This window comes from Salvelinus alpinus, chromosome 4 (genome assembly GCF_045679555.1).
Source record: "Salvelinus alpinus chromosome 4, SLU_Salpinus.1, whole genome shotgun sequence".
Lineage (NCBI taxonomy): Eukaryota > Metazoa > Chordata > Actinopteri > Salmoniformes > Salmonidae > Salvelinus > Salvelinus alpinus.
The window spans coordinates 35029911-35051398 of NC_092089.1; the positions used below are offsets into that span (position 1 = coordinate 35029911).

The 21488-nt window shown below is 42.1% G+C and overlaps 3 protein-coding genes across 3 annotated transcripts; all 3 read left to right on the forward strand.

Moving 5' to 3' along the window:
- The first annotated feature begins 1982 nt into the window (after positions 1-1982).
- On the forward strand, positions 1983-5790 carry LOC139573396 (C-X-C chemokine receptor type 3-like). Its single transcript, XM_071396786.1, has 3 exons — positions 1983-2295; positions 2991-3350; positions 3806-5790. The coding sequence occupies exons 2-3, from the start codon at positions 2997-2999 to the stop codon at positions 4580-4582; spliced, it is 1131 nt and encodes a 376-aa protein (XP_071252887.1). The 5' UTR covers positions 1983-2295; positions 2991-2996; the 3' UTR covers positions 4583-5790.
- Positions 5791-8648: 2858 nt separating this feature from the next.
- On the forward strand, positions 8649-12945 carry LOC139573398 (C-X-C chemokine receptor type 3-like). The gene is made up of 3 exons (XM_071396788.1): positions 8649-8983; positions 9853-10212; positions 10651-12945. The coding sequence occupies exons 2-3, from the start codon at positions 9859-9861 to the stop codon at positions 11425-11427; spliced, it is 1131 nt and encodes a 376-aa protein (XP_071252889.1). The 5' UTR covers positions 8649-8983; positions 9853-9858; the 3' UTR covers positions 11428-12945.
- A 2009-nt stretch (positions 12946-14954) lies between these two features.
- Positions 14955-19938, forward strand: LOC139573397 (C-X-C chemokine receptor type 3-like). Its single transcript, XM_071396787.1, has 3 exons — positions 14955-16077; positions 16887-17246; positions 17689-19938. The coding sequence occupies exons 2-3, from the start codon at positions 16893-16895 to the stop codon at positions 18463-18465; spliced, it is 1131 nt and encodes a 376-aa protein (XP_071252888.1). The 5' UTR covers positions 14955-16077; positions 16887-16892; the 3' UTR covers positions 18466-19938.
- Positions 19939-21488: the final 1550 nt, after the last annotated feature.

The window sequence follows — 21488 nt, forward strand, 5'->3', positions numbered from 1 at the left end:
GCAATATAGAAGGGTAGTCAGTGGACATTCTGAACCTTGTTTGAAGTCATTAGGTCACATGACCAAGGAGCTATTGAATTTCTAAACTTTGAAAAATTAATGTAAAACCATCTGATATAAAAAAAGATATATGGACAAACTAAAGGGTGTGCAATGTGTAGGCCCACCGAGTAGACATTCTGAACCTTGTTTGAAGTCACTAGGTCACATGACCAAGGACCTATTGAAATTCTACATTTTGAAAAATTCATTTATAACCATGTGAGATGAAAATGGACAAACTAAAGGGTGTGCAATATAGAAGGGTAGTCAGTGGACATTCTGAACCTTGTTTGAAGTCATTAGGTCACATGACCAAGGAGCTATTGAATTTCTAAACTTTGAAAAATTAATGTAAAACCATCTGATATAAAAAAAGATATATGGACAAACTAAAGGGTGTGCAATGTGTAGGCCCACTGAGTGGACATTCTGAAACTTGTTTGAAGTCACCAGGTCACATGACCAAGGAGCTATTGAAATTCTACATTTTGAAAAATTCATGTAAAACCATGTGAGATGAAAATGGACAAACTAAAGGGTGTGCAATGTGTGTCTATGCCATCAGGTTAGCTACAACGAGTTTTGCAATTGTTAGGAGTAATGGTTAAAGAGCTATTGAAATTTGAAAAATTTGATTTGTCACTATGTTGACGGTCCCTAACTGCTGTTAGTGGACGTAAGGATAACTAGAGGCGAATATCCGTTGAATATCCAACCTGAAACTGTCTTTACCTTGGTGCTAATCTTGTGTCTTCAGATCAGTGAAGGAGGAGAGGAGATGAGATGAGATTAGGGCAGGTGTTTTTAGTCTAAACTATTGAGATTGACTTGCTCCACGAATTTAATATAACTGAAGCACTATTCTGTCAGGCCTCGATGTAGCACAACTCCCACGGTTGAAGCCTAGGTTAAGCATGCAAACTAGAACTGTCTCCAACACTTCATGTTTGGACCTTGGAGCTCATATGTATAGCAGCGCCGCCTACCAATACAGAAGTGGATCAAAATTTCCCGCGAAGTAACCACAGCTGCTGATACCAGCAGTATATCTGCCAAGCTGGTCTCAGAGCATTTCGTATTACTCTGTGTGTACCGAAGCACTCCATTTTGTATGATTTTTATTTATTTTATTTGTATTTAACCTTTATTTAACTAGGCAAGTCAGTTAAGAACACATTTTTATTTACAATGACGGCCTACCTCGGCTAAACACGGACAACGCTGGGCCAATTGTGCGCCGCCCTATGGGACTCCAAATCACGGCCGGATGATACTGTATGTTACGTTTCGTATGGTATGTATTAATTTGTGGATGTCCATCACCCATTTCTTATGATATGTTAACAATTGCAAATCCAATTATATGTTATGCATTTGCAAAACGTACAATTTGTTACAGATTTGCAAAAGTATAATATATTACGATTTTTAGCTATGTGGCTAGGTGGCTAACATTAGCCAGGTGGCTAACCTTAGCTTGTTGGCTAATGTTAGCTACGCTATGGGTTAGGGTTAGGAGTTAGATTAAAGGGTTAAGGTTAGGGTTAGGGGAAGGGTTACCTTAAAGGGCTACCTAATAGGGCTAAGGTTAGGGTAGCTAACATGCTAAGTAGTTGCAAAGTAGCTCAAAAGTTGTTAGCTAAAAGGCTACATTTGGCCATGATGAGATTTGAATTCACAACCTTTGAGTTGCTAGACGTTCACGTTATACGCCAATCCCAACCAACCACCATACTTTAGTTATTTCCTTAAGTAGCCATCTGTCTTATCTAACCATACCAAACATAACGTGTCATACACATTTTTGTGTCACGGTTCCGGATTTATGTTTACTATGTTACGTCTTGTCTATGAGACCAGGCTGCAACATCAACACAACATGTTTGGACAAATCCACTCTTGCCAGATCGCTGCGCTGCACTGCGCGCAGCACAGCTGTTGTGAGCGCAAGCCCCGCCAAGTACATGTTATTGACCAACAATCGGAAGCTGTGGTAGGCGTTAATTCTCTAAAAGTCCTGCATCATCCCCGTGACCTCTTTCACTTTTGTTTTGTGTGAACTGTTAGTTCAAGTTGTTCTCTCTCTTTCCTGCTCAGGGAATGCAGCCATTCAAATAAACTGTCTGTTCTCTACTGGCTTATTTATAGTGTAAGTCTCTCTCCAGTCTCTCCAATGCTACTGGGACTACTGAATGATCGGCTATTTTTATTTTAAATTGAACCTTTATTTAACTATAGAACACGGCTTATGTGGTAAGTACATTTCTCATTTCAGACCCCTTCTACTGTCTATGTGTTTTCTCTTTTCTCCTCGTCTGTGGTCTTTGTCCTACACAAGTTCTCTTTACTCTGCTTATGTCTTTCATGCTTCGTGTGTTTGTGTGCATATGTCCGTGCACCCATACGTCCACATTTCCCATGTTCTCTCTGTTTTGCTTTCTCTCTGTTTCCCCCTCTCTCTTGCCATCTCCCACCAGTCTTTCTGGTTTAACAGAAAATCTGATAAGTATAGAATACCTACAGAGAGGTTAGAGAGTGTGGTTCGAGCACAACGAGACAAACTCCCATAGTGTGTCAATGGCGCCAGTCAGATGGTCTGCAGTGCAGTGGACAGCCCCTGTAAGGGGAACTGTACTTTCCACTCTTACTATGCTGTGTGTGGTGTTGCCTCATCTGGTGACATCGGAATCATGTGAGCAGCGTGAATATAATATGATCTGGCCATTGTCAGATGACACACTTCAGGGGATACCTCTCTTTCTCACACAACTTGTAAGTGTTAGAGCAGAGGACCGGAGACTAAAGACAGATCTCTCTAGGTATAACTTGGTGAAAGAGGAAATTGTTGTCCTCGCCAACACACATTCTGCTCGCATTGTTTTTGTCTGAAACCCAATAGATTGGTCTGTATTACCCAAACGATAAACTGATTCTCGACTTCTCTACAGACAGACATGGATTTGGACCTGGGAGGGATATTTCTAGAGAATAGCACCTATAACTACGATGAGGACTATGTTTATAAAGAGGAATGCTCCCCTGAAGATGGCGTTGGGGTGTGTTTTGGCACGGTGTTCCTCCCGATGCTCTACTCCCTGACGCTGGTCCTGGGGCTAGTGGGTAACGTGCTGGTCCTGGTGGTTCTGGTCCAGAGGAGGAGGAGCTGGAACGTGACGGACACCTTCATCCTGCACCTGGTCTTGGCCGACACCCTGCTGCTGGTCACGCTGCCCCTCTGGGCTGTTCAGGCCACTGGGGAATGGAGCTTCGGGACCCCCCTCTGCAAGATCACTGAAGCCATGTTCACAGTAAGGACTTGTGGGGGGTGGGGGGCGACTGGTCTAGCAAGTGTATATATCTGTATGAACACATGAACTGGGGGTTGGGGAAGGGGATGGGAAGAGGGGGTAAAGGATTTGGACTAGTGTGGAGTAGTGTGGTATATGATGGGGGGTTCTAGTGCTGTGAAATCCGAGGGCTGGGTAGTGTAGGATAAGAAGGGGACGAAGAGATTTTACATCCTATTATTCTGCTAAGTCATCGGATACACTTTCAATACATCCTTCAATCCAGATCAGGGTTAATGTACTCTTAATGAGCTCTTCCTCTGAGTCCAATAATAAACTGTCAACATTTCTGGGAAAAGAGGAAGTACAGAGGAGGAACACAGCTGTTTCATCTTAATGTTCATTCCAGCTAAGAGCTTTCTCAAGTGTATATCTCTCTGTTCTCTCTATATATATATATATATCTCTCTCCTCAGATCAACTTTTACTGTAGCATCTTCCTGCTGGCCTGCATCAGTCTGGACCGCTACCTGTCCGTGGTCCACGCAGTCCAGATGTACTCTCGCAGAAAGCCCTGGATGGTGCAGGCCAGCTGCCTGTCCGTGTGGCTCCTCTCCATCCTCCTCTCCATCCCCGACTGGCACTTCCTGGAGTCTGTGAGGGACACCAGACGAGACAAACAGGAGTGTGTCCACAACTACCCGTCTCTCTCCCAGTCTGGGTTTGACTGGCATCTGGCCTCCCGCCTGCTCTACCACACGGTGGGCTTCCTCCTCCCATCTGCCGTGCTGCTCTTCTGCTACTCCTGCATCCTGCTGCAGCTGCAGCGCGGCTCCCAGGGCCTCCAGAAGCAGAGGGCCATCCGGGTCATCCTGGTGTTGGTGCTGGTCTTCTTCCTCTGCTGGACGCCCTACAACATCACCCTAATGGTGGACACCTTTCAGGGGAGGCCTGGGGAGCCTGTTTCTGGGTCCTGTGAGAACAGGAGGACAGCTCTGGAGAACACTCTGGTGGTTACGTTCGCTCTAGCCTGCCTGCACGCTTGCCTCAACCCAGTGCTCCATCTCGGCCTGTGTAGAAACTTCCGGCGACACGTGCTGGATATGGTGAGGTGTGTTGAGGTGGTGCAGAACGATCCGAAACTCTCACTATGGGATTCAGGTGTGGTTGAAGACTCACCTGACCAAGCAGAGGAGATGGGGACGTTGAACCCAATGACAACCATGGGACAGGTACAGTCCACCCAGAGCTGATGGGTAGGAAGAGGATCCTAATGACTAATATAGTATGTCTTCCTGCCTTGAGGGGAAGTTGTATGGGTCATGGGTCTGGGGATTGGTGGATGACTGTGACCTGGGTCATGAGAGAAAGACATGCATAGTAGAAAGTCCCTTATGAGGACTGCTTTCTTTGAATTGCACTTTAATGGAAAACGCTCAGACTAAATGTATATTTGTATAAAGTCAGTGGGTTGTCTGATCTTCACGTTTTGTTTTACCTATCGATGCCGTCCGGCTCTGGAGAATCTGTTGGAAAGATTCATGCATTAATTATTCAAACCTATATCTATTGTATTATTATTATTACAGAGCACTTCACTGAATGTAATGGATTTTAGAGTAAACAACGTTCTCAGCAGACACATACATCATACATTTAGATTGTTACACTCCCCTACATATTTATTTGGAAAGTGAAGCTAAAACTTTTTATGTGGCTCTATACTCCAGCATTTTGGATTTGAAATCAAATGTTTTATATTAGGTGACAGTACAGCATGTCACCTTTTATTTGAGGCTGTTTTCATAAATATCTGTTTTACTGTTTAGAAATGAATGCACTTTATGTATCTAGTCGCCCTATTAGAAGGTGTCATAAGTATTTGGACAAATTCACTTTAGTGTGTTAAATTTAGTCAAAAGTTTAGTATTTGGTCCCATAATTCTAGCACGCAATGACTACATCAAGCATGTGACTCTACAAACTTGTTGGATGCGTTTGCAGTTTGTTTTTGATGTGTTTCAGATTATGTTGTGCCGAATAGAAATTAATGATAAATATTGTATTGTTTCATTTTGGAGTCACTTTTATTATAAATAAGAATAGAATGTGTTTTCTTCTATATTAAAGTGGCTACCATGATTACGGATAATCCTGAATCAATCGTGATTTGTGAAGAGTAAGAAAGTTACAGATGCACAAAGATCATGCCCCCAAGGCATGCTAACCTCTCGCCATTACCAATAACAGGGGAGCATAGGATTTTCTGTATGATATTTATGAGTATGATATTTATATATCTGTAACTTTCTCACTCAATATTATTCACGATTCATTCATAATTATCTGTATGAAGAAATCCCAAACTTTTCTCAGAGAATATTACATTTTTAGTAGGACTTGTGTATGTTACTGTACTATTGTGTAACTATAATGTTATATTAAACAAGTGGTATCCTGTTATTGTATTATTCCATTACTGTGTATAATTAATGAATAAGAGTATTTTTACCTTTTTACAACAATTGTTTCACTTTTGATTTCCTCAAGTCGGTGTCACAATATCCTGTAAATTTACCCACTCTGGGGAAGCCCAATGTTGTTTTACCCTTTCTACTGGCTGGTTTTAACGTGTCTGACAGCAGCATGAGACAGGGTTTCCCACTCCGTCCCAGACGTCCCAGGCTTGAGTTAATTTATTTGTTGCAACAGGCTGTTTAGGCCTTTGGCAGGCCTGATGACACACAGCCATGGTTAGTGACATCATTGGTCAGATGTGGTGGGAGAGGGAGACAGTAATATTCCTCTTTGTGTCCTGTGCACTTTTCACGGGTCTGTGTCCTCCATATCCGTCTGAATACACCACTGTTTGTTTTACTAAGAGAGGACTGTAGTGGGCATTGTCAACCAGGTGAAACTGGGAGAAGGTAAGATAAGAGGAAACAGAAAATAAGGAGGTGGGGAGAGATAGTGAAGGAGATATACTGCTGGTATAAGCAGCTGCGGTTACCACGAGGGAAATGTTTATCCGCTTCTCTATTGTTAGGCACCGCTCTTTTTCATATGAGAGCCATGGTCCAAACATAACATGAGGTGTTGGAGACTTCTAGTTTGCATGCATATTCTAGACTTCACCAGCAGTAGTTGTGCTACGCTGTGCCTGCCAGAATAGTGCTTCAGTCATATTAAATTAGTGGTGCATGTCCATCTCAATAGTTTAGACTAAGAACACCTCCTGCTCTCATCTCCTCTCCTCCTTCACTGATCTGAAGACACAAGATTAGCTTACTAAAAGAAACATGGTTATGCATACATACAGTACATATCCTATGGCCCAACCTGGTCTCAGAGCATTTCGTATTACTTTGTATTTAAATCTGGGACGCTCAATTTATTATGATATGTTACGTTTAGTATGGTATGTATTAATATGTGGATGTCCATCGCTCATTTCGTAAGATATGTTACGAATTAAAATTCCTATATTGTTATGAATTTGCAAAACGTAAAATATGTTACGAATCTGCAAAATGTTTACTTTACGAATTTGCAAAATGTAAAATATATTATGAATTTTCTAAATGTATGATGTGTTACGAATTCTAGCTAGGTGGCTAATGTTAGCTAGCTTGCCCTTTCTTAGCTAAGCTTGAGGTTAGGGTTAAGTTTAGGAGTTAGATTAAAGGGTTAAGGTTAGGGGAAGCGTTAGCTAACATTCTAAGTAGTTGCAAAGTAGTTTAAAAGTAGTATGTAGTTGAAAAGTTGCTAATTAACTAAAATGCTACATTTCATCCATGATGAGATTTGAATTCACAACCTTTGGGTTGCTAGACGTTCACGTTATACACCAACCCCGACCAACCACCATACTTTCGTTGTTTCCTTAAAGCAGTGCTTCTTAATTATTTTCTGTTACGCCCCCCCTAGGAAGAAGTAAACATTTCGCGCCCCCCAACTCTCCGCCGCGACTGTAAATAGTATCATTTGTCTATAAAATTGTTATAATTACACCTCTGCATAACATTGTATCCTTATTAACATTAAAGAAAACAAAAAAAGAAAAAAGAAAGAAATACAGATCAACTTACAACAAAGAATAACTTTATTAACATTGTTTTTTAGTCTGTAACAGAAAAGACTTAAAGTGCATCAATTTGCCTGAAATGTAAAAAATAATTCAAGCCTTATTCAAACTGTAAACATTTTTTGACCATTTCATACTGAAAAATAAAATAAAATATAATCAATGAATAATAATACATTCAAATTGATCAGCAACATTAACTCAGGAGCACAATATATGAAACACTGACCTATAAAACAAAAATGAATAAAACAATTTGAGCTGATTTTTTTAAAATCAAAATGAGGAAGTCATAGTTTTTATTTTTGCAGCACTTGCGTCATCCAGCATGACAGAGACCATGTCTAATGCTGCAGGCAGTATCAGCTCCTTTGCTATGGAGTGGGGTTTTTTGCACTGAGCAATTTGGTACGCCACCTCATATGATGCCAGCAGTAATCGCTGGTTTACTGAAGTAGCATTCACAAAGCGGGACGATTGTTGGCAATATTCGGCACGTTTTCGCTGAAAAAACTCAAGCGGCTTATCAGCGTGATTGGGGTGTAATGTCTTTAAGTGACGCCTTAATTTATTTGGCTTCATGCTGTCCGCTGCCAACATTTTTAGACACAGTAAACATACCGGTCTTTCCTCGTCTCCCACCGTAGTCACAGTGAAGCCAAGCGCTACATACGCGTCGTCATATTTCCTCGTCTTAGCTTTCGGGAGACTTACGTTTGTCTCATTATCTCCGTCTCTCTCCGCCTTTCTTTTCATCCCTGTTAAATATTTTTCCATGGTGTCTCTTAAGGGTTTGTTATCTGCACTTCATATATCCTGCTCTGTGCTGTGTGCTTTTGTTCGGTGCAAAAAAAAACTACTCTTTGCGGCAAAAAAAAGCATGTTCCCCGGGATCACACGCACAGATCCTCTGGCATCGCTCCGAGCCCCTCCAGGGGGGTGCGCCCCACTATTTGAGAAGGACTGCCTTAAAGTAACCATCTGTCTTATGTAACCATCCCAAACATAACATATGATACTAATTTAAGTGTCCTGATTCCGGATTTACGTTTACTATGTTAAGTCTTGTCTATGAGACCAGGCTGCAACATCGACACAATACATTCTGACAAATCCACTCTCAACGGCTCGCGACCGTGTTCACACTGCGCAGAGCACTGCTTTTGTGAGCGTAAGCCCTGCCAAGTACGTGTTATTGATGGACAACCGGCAGCTGAGGTATACTCTCTTCTGTAAAGCTCCAAAAATATTGGCGCTGGTTCTCTGGTTGTGTGACATGTGTACTGTACAACTCTGCTTACCGTGAGAGTAGAGGACTGAAATGACTATACCTCCTCTCTTCTAAAAGTCCTGCCTCATCCCCTTGACCTCCTTCACTTTTGTTTTGTTCTCTCTCTTTCCTGCTCAGGGAATGCAGCCATTCAAACAAACTGTCTGTTCTCTACTTATAGTGTAAGCAAACAGAGCAGTGTTTGTCTCCAGTCTCTGCAATACTACTGGGACTACAGAATGATCGGCTATTTTTGTTTTAAATTGAACCTTTATTTAACTATAGAACACGGCTTATGTGGTAAGTACATTTCTCATTTCAAACCCCTTTTACTGTCTATGTGTTTTCTCTTTTCTACTCGTCTGTGGTCTTTGTCCTACACAAGTTCTCTTTACTCCGCTTATGTCTTTCATGCTATTTGAATTCCTGTGTGTGTGTGTGTGTGTGTGTGTGTGTGTGTGTGTGTGTGTGTGTGTGGTGTGTGTGTGTGTGTGTGTGTGTGTGTGTGTGTGTGTGTGTGTGTGTGTGTGTGTGTGTGTGTGTGTGTGTGTGTGTGTGTGTGTGTGTGTGTGTGTGTGTGTGTGTGTGTGCTTGTGCATATGTCTGTGCGTCCAAATTTCCCAGGACAAGTCTTCTCTCTCTCTGTCTCTCTTTTGCTTTCTCTCTGTCTCCCCCTCTCTCTTGCCATCTCCCACCAGTCTTTCTGGTTTAACAGAAAATCTGATAAGTATAGAATACCTACAGAGAGGTTAGAGAGTGTGGTTCGAGCACAACGAAACAAACTCCCATAGTGTGTCAACGGCACCAGTCAGATGGTCTGCAGTGCAGTGGACAGCCCCTGTAAGGGGAACTGTACTTTCCACTGTTACTATGCTGTGTGTGGTGTTGCCTCATCTGGTGACATCGGAATCATGTGAGCAGCGTGAATATAATATGATCTGGCCATTGTCAGATGAGACACTTCAGGGGATACCTCTCTTTCTCACACAACTTGTAAGTGTTAGAGCAGAGGACCGGAGACTAAAGACAGATCTCTCTAGGTATAACTTGGTGAAAGAGGAAATTGTTGTCCTCGCCAACACACATTCTGCTCGCATTGTTTTTGTCTGAAACCCAATAGATTGGTCTGTATTACCCAAACGATAAACTGATTCTCGACTTCTCTACAGACAGACATGGATTTGGACCTGGGTGGGATATTTCTAGAGAATAGCACCTATAACTACGATGAGGACTATGTTTATAAAGAGGAATGCTCCCCTGAAGATGGCGTTGCGGTGTGTTTTGGCACGGTGTTCCTCCCGATGCTCTACTCCCTGACGCTGGTCCTGGGGCTAGTGGGTAACGTGCTGGTCCTGGTGGTTCTGGTCCAAAGGAGGAGGAGCTGGAGCGTGACGGACACCTTCATCCTGCACCTGGTCTTGGCCGACACCCTGCTGCTGGTCACGCTGCCCCTCTGGGCTGTTCAGGCCACTGGGGAATGGAGCTTCGGGATCCCCCTCTGCAAGATCACTGGAGCCATGTTCACAGTAAGGACTTGTGGGGGGTGGGGGGCAACTGGTCTAGCAAGTGTATATATCTGTATGAACACATGAACTGGGGGTTGGGGATGGGGATGGGGAGAGGGGGTAAAGGATTTGGACTAGTGTGGAGTAGTGTGGTATATGATGGGGGGTTCTAGTCCTGTGAAATCCGAGGGCTGGGTAGTGTAGGATAAGAAGGGGACGAAGAGATTTTACATCCTATTATTCTGCTAAGTCATCGGATACACTTTCAATACATCCTTCAATCCAGATCAGGGTTAATGTACTCTTAATGAGTACAAAAATAAACTGTCAACATTTCTGGGAAAAGAGGAAGTACAGAGGAGGAACACAGCTGTTTCATCTTAATGTTCATTCCAGCTAAGAACTTTCTCAAGTGTATATCTCTCTGTTCTCTCTCTATATATATCTCTCTCTCCTCAGATCAACTTTTACTGTAGCATCTTCCTGCTGGCCTGCATCAGTCTGGACCGCTACCTGTCCGTGGTCCACGCAGTCCAGATGTACTCTCGCAGAAAGCCCTGGATGGTGCAGGCCAGCTGCCTGTCCGTGTGGCTCCTCTCCATCCTCCTCTCCATCCCCGACTGGCACTTCCTGGAGTCTGTGAGGGACACCAGACGAGACAAACAGGAGTGTGTCCACAACTACCCGTCTCTCTCCCAGTCTGGGTTTGACTGGCGTCTGGCCTCCCGCCTGCTCTACCACACGGTGGGCTTCCTCCTCCCCTCTGCCGTGCTGCTCTTCTGCTACTCCTGCATCCTGCTGCAGCTGCAGCGCGGCTCCCAGGGCCTCCAGAAGCAGAGGGCCATCCGGGTCATCCTGGTGTTGGTGCTGGTCTTCTTCCTCTGCTGGACGCCCTACAACATCACCCTAATGGTGGACACCTTTCAGGGGAGGCCTGGGGTGCCTGTTTCTGGGTCCTGTGAGAACAGGAGGACAGCTCTGGAGAACACTCTGGTGGTTACGTTCGCTCTAGCCTGCCTGCACGCTTGCCTCAACCCAGTGCTCCATCTCGGCCTGTGTAGAAACTTCCGGCGACACGTGCTGGATATGGTGAGGTGTGTTGAGGTGGTGCAGAACGATCCGAAACTCTCACTATGGGATTCAGGTGTGGTTGAAGACTCACCTGACCAAGCAGAGGAGATGGGGACGTTGAACCCAATGACAACCATGGGACAGGTACAGTCCACCCAGAGCTGATGGGTAGGAAGAGGATCCTAATGACTAATATAGTATGTCTTCCTGCCTTGAGGGGAAGTTGTATGGGTCATGGGTCTGGGGATTGGTGGATGACTGTGACCTGGGTCATGAGAGAAAGACATGCATAGTAGAAAGTCCCTTATGAGGACTGCTTTCTTTGAATTGCACTTTAATGGAAAACGCTCAGACTAAATGTATATTTGTATAAAGTCAGTGGGTTGTCTGATCTTCACGTTTTGTTTTACCTATCGATGCCGTCCGGCTCTGGAGAATCTGTTGGAAAGATTCATGCATTAATTATTCAAACCTATATCTATTGTATTATTATTATTACAGAGCACTTCACTGAATGTAATGGATTTTAGAGTAAACAACGTTCTCAGCAGACACATACATCATACATTTAGATTGTTACACTCCCCTACATATTTATTTGGAAAGTGAAGCTAAAACTTTTTATGTGGCTCTATACTCCAGCATTTTGGATTTGAAATCAAATGTTTTATATTTGTCACGTTCGTTATAGTGATGAGACCAAAGCGCAGCGTGATTTGAGTACATCTTCTTTAATAAAGAAATAACACTGAACGAACTATACAAAAACAACAAAATGAACGTGAAGCTATATAATAATAGTGCTGACACAGGCAACTAACCATAGACAGGACAAAAAACATATATCACCCTTGTCACACCCTGAACTAACCAAAAATAATAAAGAAAACAAAGAATACTAAGGTCAGGGCGTGACAATATTAGGTGACAGTACAGCATGTCACCTTTTATTTGAGGGTGTTTTCATAAGTATCTGTTTTACTGTTTAGAAATGAATGCACTTTATGTATCTAGTCCTAGAAGGTGTCATAAGTATTTGGACAAATTCACTTTAGTGTGTTAAATTTAGTCAAAAGTTTAGTATTTGGTCCCATAATTCTAGCACGCAATGACTTCATCAAGCATGTGACTCTACAAACTTGTTGGATGCGTTTGCAGTTTGTTTTTGATGTGTTTCAGATTATGTTATGTCGAATAGAAATTAATGATAAATATTGTATTGTTTCATTCTGGAGTCACTTTTATTATAAATAAGAATAGAATGTGTTTTCTTCTATATTAAAGTGGCTACCATGATTACGGATAATCCTGAATCAATCGTGATTAGTGATGAGTAAGAAAGTTACAGATGCACAAAGATCATGCCCCCAAGGAATGCTAACCTCTCGCCATTACCAATAACAGGGGAGCATAGGATTTTCTGTATGATATTTCGGATATTTATGAGTATGATATTTATATATCTGTAACTTTCTCACTCAATATTATTCAGATTCATTCATAATTATCTGTATGAAGAAATCCCAAACTTTTCTCACAGAATATTGAAGTTTTAGTAAGACTTGTGTATGTTACTGTTCTATTGTGTAACTATAATGTTATTTTTTTCAATTATATACTGTTATTTTATTTTTCCATTACTGTATATAATTAATGAATAAGAGTATGTTTCCCTTTTTACAACAATTGTTTCACTTTTGATTTCCTCAAGTCGGTGTCACAATATCCTGTAAATTGACCCACTCTGGGGAAGCCCAATGTTGTTTTACCATTTCTACTGGCTGGTTTTACCCTGTCTGACAGCAGCATGAGACAGGGTTTCCCACTCCGTCCCAGACGTCCCAGGCTTGAGTTAATTCCTTTGTTGCAACAGGCTGTTTAGGCCTTTGGCACGCCTGATGACACACAGCCATGGTTAGTGACATCATTGGTCAGATGTGGTGGGAGAGGGAGACAGTAATATTGCTCTTTGTGTCCTGTGCACTTTTCACGGGTCTGTGTCCTCCATATCCGTCTGAATACACCACTGTTTGTTTTACTAAGAGAGGACTGTAGTGGGCATTGTCAACCAGGTGAAACTGGGAGAAGGTAAGATAAGAGGAAACAGAAAATAAGGAGGTGGGGAGAGATAGTGAAGGAGATATACTGCTGGTATAAGCAGCTGCGGTTACCACGAGGGAAATGTTTATCCGCTTCTCTAGTGTTAGGCACCGCTCTTTTTCATATGAGAGCCATGGTCCAAACATAACATGAGGTGTTGGAGACTTCTAGTTTGCATGCATATTCTAGACTTCACCAGCAGTAGTTGTGCTACACTGTGCCTGCCAGAATAGTGCTTCAGTCATATTAAATTAGTGGTGCATGTCCATCTCAATAGTTTAGACTAAGAACACCTCCTGCTCTCATCTCCTCTCCTCCTTCACTGATCTGAAGACACAAGATTAGCTTACTAAAAGAAACATGGTTATGCATACATACAGTACATATCCTATGGCCCAACCTGGTCTTAGAGCATTTCGTATTACTTTGTATTTAAATCTGGGACGCTCAATTTATTATGATATGTTACGTTTAGTATGGTATGTATTAATATGTGGATGTCCATCGCCCTTTTCGTAAGATATGTTACGAATTAAAATTCCTATATTGTTATGAATTTGCAAAACGTAAAATATGTTACGAATCTGCAAAATGTTTACTTTACGAATTTGCAAAATGTAAAATATATTATGAATTTTCTAAATGTATGATGTGTTACGAATTCTAGCTAGGTGGCTAATGTTAGCTAGCTTGCCCTTTCTTAGCTAAGCTTGAGGTTAGGGTTAAGTTTAGGAGTTAGATTAAAGGGTTAAGGTTAGGGGAAGCGTTAGCTAACATTCTAAGTAGTTGCAAAGTAGTTTAAAAGTAGTATGTAGTTGAAAAGTTGCTAATTAACTAAAATGCTACATTTCATCCATGATGAGATTTGAATTCACAACCTTTGGGTTGCTAGACGTTCACGTTATACACCAACCCCGACCAACCACCATACTTTCGTTGTTTCCTTAAAGCAGTGCTTCTTAATTATTTTCTGTTACGCCCCCCCTAGGAAGAAGTAAACATTTCGCGCCCCCCAACTCTCCGCCGCGACTGTAAATAGTATCATTTGTCTATAAAATTGTTATAATTACACCTCTGCATAACATTGTATCCTTATTAACATTAAAGAAAACAAAAAAAGAAAAAAGAAAGAAATACAGATCAACTTACAACAAAGAATAACTTTATTAACATTGTTTTTTAGTCTGTAACAGAAAAGACTTAAAGTGCATCAATTTGCCTGAAATGTAAAAAATAATTCAAGCCTTATTCAAACTGTAAACATTTTTTGACCATTTCATACTGAAAAATAAAATAAAATATAATCAATGAATAATAATACATTCAAATTGATCAGCAACATTAACTCAGGAGCACAATATATGAAACACTGACCTATAAAACAAAAATGAATAAAACAATTTGTGCTGATTTTTTTTAAATCAAAATGAGGAAGTCATAGTTTTTATTTTTGCAGCACTTGCGTCATCCAGCATGACAGAGACCATGTCTAATGCTGCAGGCAGTATCAGCTCCTTTGCTATGGAGTGGGGTTTTTTGCACTGAGCAATTTGGTACGCCACCTCATATGATGCCAGCAGTAATCGCTGGTTTACTGAAGTAGCATTCACAAAGCGGGACGATTGTTGGCAATATTCGGCACGTTTTCGCTGAAAAAACTCAAGCGGCTTATCAGCGTGATTGGGGTGTAATGTCTTTAAGTGACGCCTTAATTTATTTGGCTTCATGCTGTCCGCTGCCAACATTTTTAGACACAGTAAACATACCGGTCTTTCCTCGTCTCCCACCGTAGTCACAGTGAAGCCAAGCGCTACATACGCGTCGTCCTATTTCCTCGTCTTAGCTTTCGGGAGACTTACGTTTGTCTCATTATCTCCGTCTCTCTCCGCCTTTCTTTTCATCCCTGTTAAATATTTTTCCATGGTGTCTCTTAAGGGTTTGTTATCTGCACTTCATATATCCTGCTCTGTGCTGTGTGCTTTTGTTCGGTGCAAAAAAAAACTACTCTTTGCGGCAAAAAAAAGCATGTTCCCCGGGATCACACGCACAGATCCTCTGGCATCGCTCCGAGCCCCTCCAGGGGGGTGCGCCCCACTATTTGAGAAGGACTGCCTTAAAGTAACCATCTGTCTTATGTAACCATCCCAAACATAACATATGATACTAATTTAAGTGTCCTGATTCCGGATTTACGTTTACTATGTTAAGTCTTGTCTATGAGACCAGGCTGCAACATCGACACAATACATTCTGACAAATCCACTCTCAACGGCTCGCGACCGTGTTCACACTGCGCAGAGCACTGCTTTTGTGAGCGTAAGCCCTGCCAAGTACGTGTTATTGATGGACAACCGGCAGCTGAGGTATACTCTCTTCTGTAAAGCTCCAAAAATATTGGCGCTGGTTCTCTGGTTGTGTGACATGTGTACTGTACAACTCTGCTTACCGTGAGAGTAGAGGACTGAAATGACTATACCTCCTCTCTTCTAAAAGTCCTGCCTCATCCCCTTGACCTCCTTCACTTTTGTTTTGTTCTCTCTCTTTCCTGCTCAGGGAATGCAGCCATTCAAACAAACTGTCTGTTCTCTACTTATAGTGTAAGCAAACAGAGCAGTGTTTGTCTCCAGTCTCTGCAATACTACTGGGACTACAGAATGATCGGCTATTTTTGTTTTAAATTGAACCTTTATTTAACTATAGAACACGGCTTATGTGGTAAGTACATTTCTCATTTCAAACCCCTTTTACTGTCTATGTGTTTTCTCTTTTCTACTCGTCTGTGGTCTTTGTCCTACACAAGTTCTCTTTACTCCGCTTATGTCTTTCATGCTATTTGAATTCCTGTGTGTGTGTGTGTGTGTGTGTGTGTGTGTGTGTGTGTGTGGTGTGTGGTGTGTGGTGTGTGTGTGTGTGTGTGTGTGTGTGTGTGTGTGTGTGTGTGTGTGCTTGTGCATATGTCTGTGCGTCCAAATTTCCCAGGACAAGTCTTCTCTCTCTCTGTCTCTCTTTTGCTTTCTCTCTGTCTCCCCCTCTCTCTTGCCATCTCCCACCAGTCTTTCTGGTTTAACAGAAAATCTGATAAGTATAGAATACCTACAGAGAGGTTAGAGAGTGTGGTTCGAGCACAACGAAACAAACTCCCATAGTGTGTCAACGGCACCAGTCAGATGGTCTGCAGTGCAGTGGACAGCCCCTGTAAGGGGAACTGTACTTTCCACTGTTACTATGCTGTGTGTGGTGTTGCCTCATCTGGTGACATCGGAATCATGTGAGCAGCGTGAGTATAATATGATCTGGCCATTGTCAGATGAGACACTTCAGGGGATACCTCTCTTTCTCACACAACTTGTAAGTGTTAGAGCAGAGGACCGGAGACTAAAGACAGATCTCTCTAGGTATAACTTGGTGAAAGAGGAAATTGTTGTCCTCGCCAACACACATTCTGCTCGCATTGTTTTTGTCTGAAACCCAATAGATTGGTCTGTATTACCCAAACGATAAACTGATTCTCGACTTCTCTACAGACAGACATGGATTTGGACCTGGGTGGGATATTTCTAGAGAATAGCACCTATAACTACGATGAGGACTATGTTTATAAAGAGGAATGCTCCCCTGAAGATGGCGTTGCGGTGTGTTTTGGCACGGTGTTCCTCCCGATGCTCTACTCCCTGACGCTGGTCCTGGGGCTAGTGGGTAACGTGCTGGTCCTGGTGGTTCTGGTCCAAAGGAGGAGGAGCTGGAGCGTGACGGACACCTTCATCCTGCACCTGGTCTTGGCCGACACCCTGCTGCTGGTCACGCTGCCCCTCTGGGCTGTTCAGGCCACTGGGGAATGGAGCTTCGGGATCCCCCTCTGCAAGATCACTGGAGCCATGTTCACAGTAAGGACTTGTGGGGGGTGGGGGGCAACTGGTCTAGCAAGTGTATATATCTGTATGAACACATGAACTGGGGGTTGGGGATGGGGATGGGGAGAGGGGGTAAAGGATTTGGACTAGTGTGGAGTAGTGTGGTATATGATGGGGGGTTCTAGTCCTGTGAAATCCGAGGGCTGGGTAGTGTAGGATAAGAAGGGGACGAAGAGATTTTACATCCTATTATTCTGCTAAGTCATCGGATACACTTTCAATACATCCTTCAATCCAGATCAGGGTTAATGTACTCTTAATGAGTACAAAAATAAACTGTCAACATTTCTGGGAAAAGAGGAAGTACAGAGGAGGAACACAGCTGTTTCATCTTAATGTTCATTCCAGCTAAGAACTTTCTCAAGTGTATATCTCTCTGTTCTCTCTCTATATATATATATCTCTCTCTCCTCAGATCAACTTTTACTGTAGCATCTTCCTGCTGGCCTGCATCAGTCTGGACCGCTACCTGTCCGTGGTCCATGCAGTCCAGATGTACTCTCGCAGAAAGCCCTGGATGGTGCAGGCCAGCTGCCTGTCCGTGTGGCTCCTCTCCATCCTCCTCTCCATCCCCGACTGGCACTTCCTGGAGTCCGTGAGGGACACCAGACGAGACAAACAGGAGTGTGTCCACAACTACCCGTCTCTCTCCCAGTCTGGGTTTGACTGGCGTCTGGCCTCCCGCCTGCTCTACCACACGGTGGGCTTCCTCCTCCCCTCTGCCGTGCTGCTCTTCTGCTACTCCTGCATCCTGCTGCAGCTGCAGCGTGGCTCCCAGGGCCTCCAGAAGCAGAGGGCCATCCGGGTCATCCTGGTGTTGGTGCTGGTCTTCTTCCTCTGCTGGACGCCCTACAACATCACCCTAATGGTGGACACCTTTCAGGGGAGGCCTGGGGTGCCTGTTTCTGGGTCCTGTGAGAACAGGAGGACAGCTCTGGAGAACACTCTGGTGGTTACGTTCGCTCTAGCCTGCCTGCACGCTTGCCTCAACCCAGTGCTCCATCTCGGCCTGTGTAGAAACTTCCGGCGACACGTGCTGGATATGGTGAGGTGTGTTGAGGTGGTGCAGAACGATCCGAAACTCTCACTATGGGATTCAGGTGTGGTTGAAGACTCACCTGACCAAGCAGAGGAGATGGGGACGTTGAACCCAATGACAACCATGGGACAGGTACAGTCCACCCAGAGCTGATGGGTAGGAAGAGGATCCTAATGACTAATATAGTATTTCTTCCTGCCTTGAGGGGAAGTTGTATGGGTCATGGGTCTGGGGATTGGTGGATGACTGTGACCTGGGTCATGAGAGAAAGACATGCATAGTAGAAAGTCCCTTATGAGGACTGCTTTCTTTGAATTGCACTTTAATGGAAAACGCTCAGACTAAATGTATATTTGTATAAAGTCAGTGGGTTGTCTGATCTTCACGTTTTGTTTTACCTATCGATGCCGTCCGGCTCTGGAGAATCTGTTGGAAAGATTCATGCATTAATTATTCAAACCTATATCTATTGTATTATTATTATTACAGAGCACTTCACTGAATGTAATGGATTTTAGAGTAAACAACGTTCTCAGCAGACACATACATCATACATTTAGATTGTTACACTCCCCTACATATTTATTTGGAAAGTGAAGCTAAAACTTTTTATGTGGCTCTATACTCCAGCATTTTGGATTTGAAATCAAATGTTTTATATTTGTCACGTTCGTTATAGTGATGAGACCAAAGCGCAGCGTGATTTGAGTACATCTTCTTTAATAAAGAAATAACACTGAACGAACTATACAAAAACAACAAAATGAACGTGAAGCTATATAATAATAGTGCTGACACAGGCAACTAACCATAGACAGGACAAAGACAGGACAAAAAACATATATCACCCTTGTCACACCCTGACCTAACCAAAAATAATAAAGAAAACAAAGAATACTAAGGTCAGGACGTGACAATATTAGACAGTACAGCATGTCACCTTTTATTTGAGGGTGTTTTCATAAGTATCTGTTTTACTGTTTAGAAATGAATGCACTTTATGTATCTAGTCCTAGAAGGTGTCATAAGTATTTGGACAAATTCACTTTAGTGTGTTAAATTTAGTCAAAAGTTTAGTATTTGGTCCCATAATTCTAGCACGCAATGACTACATCAAGCATGTGACTCTACAAACTTGTTGGATGCGTTTGCAGTTTGTTTTTGATGTGTTTCAGATTATGTTGTGCCGAATAGAAATTAATGATAAATATTGTATTGTTTCATTTTGGAGTCACTTTTATTATAAATAAGTATAGAATGTGTTTTCTTCTATATTAAAGTGGCTACCATGATTACGGATAATCCTGAATCAATCGTGATTTGTGATGAGTAAGAAAGTTACAGATGCACAAAGATCATGCCCCCAAGGCATGCTAACCTCTCGCCATTACCAATAACAGGGGAGCATAGGATTTTCGATGAAAATATGATAGAGTATGATATTTATATATCTGTAACTTTCTCACTCAATATTATTCACGATTCATTCATAATTATCTGTATGAAGAAATCCCCAACTTTTCTCACAGAATATTGAAGTTTTAGTAAGACTTGTGTATGTTACTGTTCTATTGTGTAACTATAATGTTATTTTTTTCAATTATATACTGTTATTTTATTTTTCCATTACTGTATATAATTAATGAATAAGAGTATGTTTCCCTTTTTACAACAATTGTTTCACTTTTGATTTCCTCAAGTCGGTGTCACAATATCCTGTAAATTGACCCACTCTGGGGAAGCCCAATGTTGTTTTACCCTTTCTACTGGCTGGTTTTAACGTGTCTGACAGCAGCATGAGACAGGGTTTCCCACTCCGTCCCAGACGTCCCAGGCTTGAGTTAATTTATTTGTTGCAACAGGCTGTTTAGGCCTTTGGCAGGCCTGATGACACACAGCCATGGTTAATCGATATCCGTCTGAATACTCCACTGTTTATTTTACTAAGAGAGGACTGTAGTGGGCATTGTCAACCAGGTCACACTGTGGGAGAAGGCAAGATAAGAAGAAACAGAAAAGAAGGAGGTGGAGAGAGAGGGTGGGGAGAGATATAGAGAAAGAGAGATGATTTTAGGGTTGCACGGTGTGTGACTCACTAATCCTTTGTTTTCAATGCTAAACATTGACATACAAGTCAATACATGTCTTTTAAATACAATGGGCTATTTTTGAGCAGATTATGTCATGTAAATGAGTTGTAAAAAAAAATATCCTGTAACTGTCAAGTTTGGACACACCTACTCATTCAAGGGTTTTTCTAAATGTTTTATAATTGTCTACATTGTAGAATAATAGTGAATACATCAAAACTATGAAATAACACATATGGAATCATGTAGTAAGCAAAAAAGTGTTAAACAAATCAAAATGTCATAGTTTTGATGTCTTCACAATTATTATTATACAATGTAGAAAATAGTAAAAATATAGAAAAACCCTTGATTGAGTAGGTGTGTACAAACTTAGGACTGGTACTGTATATACTGTATATGTGATTCAGAACAAATTTGACATGGAATGGAACAGAAGAACTGACCTGGAATATTCATGACAGATCTTGACCCTATTTGTATTTTGGTTAAGCTGAATGTCTGGTTTCCAATTCTTTAGCACAAAACACAATTTTAACCACTTTTCCTCCTTCCTGTTTTCGCTCATGTTTATACATGTTTTGGTTTTGTTTCACTGTGTGATATTTCACCTCTTGTTTTCTATGAGATATGGAGGACAGAGGAATCATGTGGCAGTAGAAGCAACACACCAAACTCAAGATATGACCTGCTTCCTGTTTCTCTTCCTGTATCAGCTAAAGTAGATGATACTTTTCTCTTCTTGCTAAAAGGTGGTAGAGGCAAGCTGTTCAGTTGGACTGAATGATGCTGTCCATTTAAGTCCTGTCACTCAACATTGTTGATGATTAAGTAAAGCTAACTAAAGGCTGAAGTGCTTATGAAGCTCTTGAATGGAACAAGTGAAAGTTTTTGTTGCTACTGCATGTCCTTCTAGAATAAACATTTAGGTGCACAGATGCTGTAGTAAAGCAGAGAAGGGACAGGAAGAGAGGCAGACTGTCTCTTCGTCATCTTGGGTGGTGACTTCTCATATCGCTCTTCACTCCTGTGTTATATTTAATTTTTTGTGTGCCAAGCTTTGTCACCCCATGTTGGTAAGCTTTA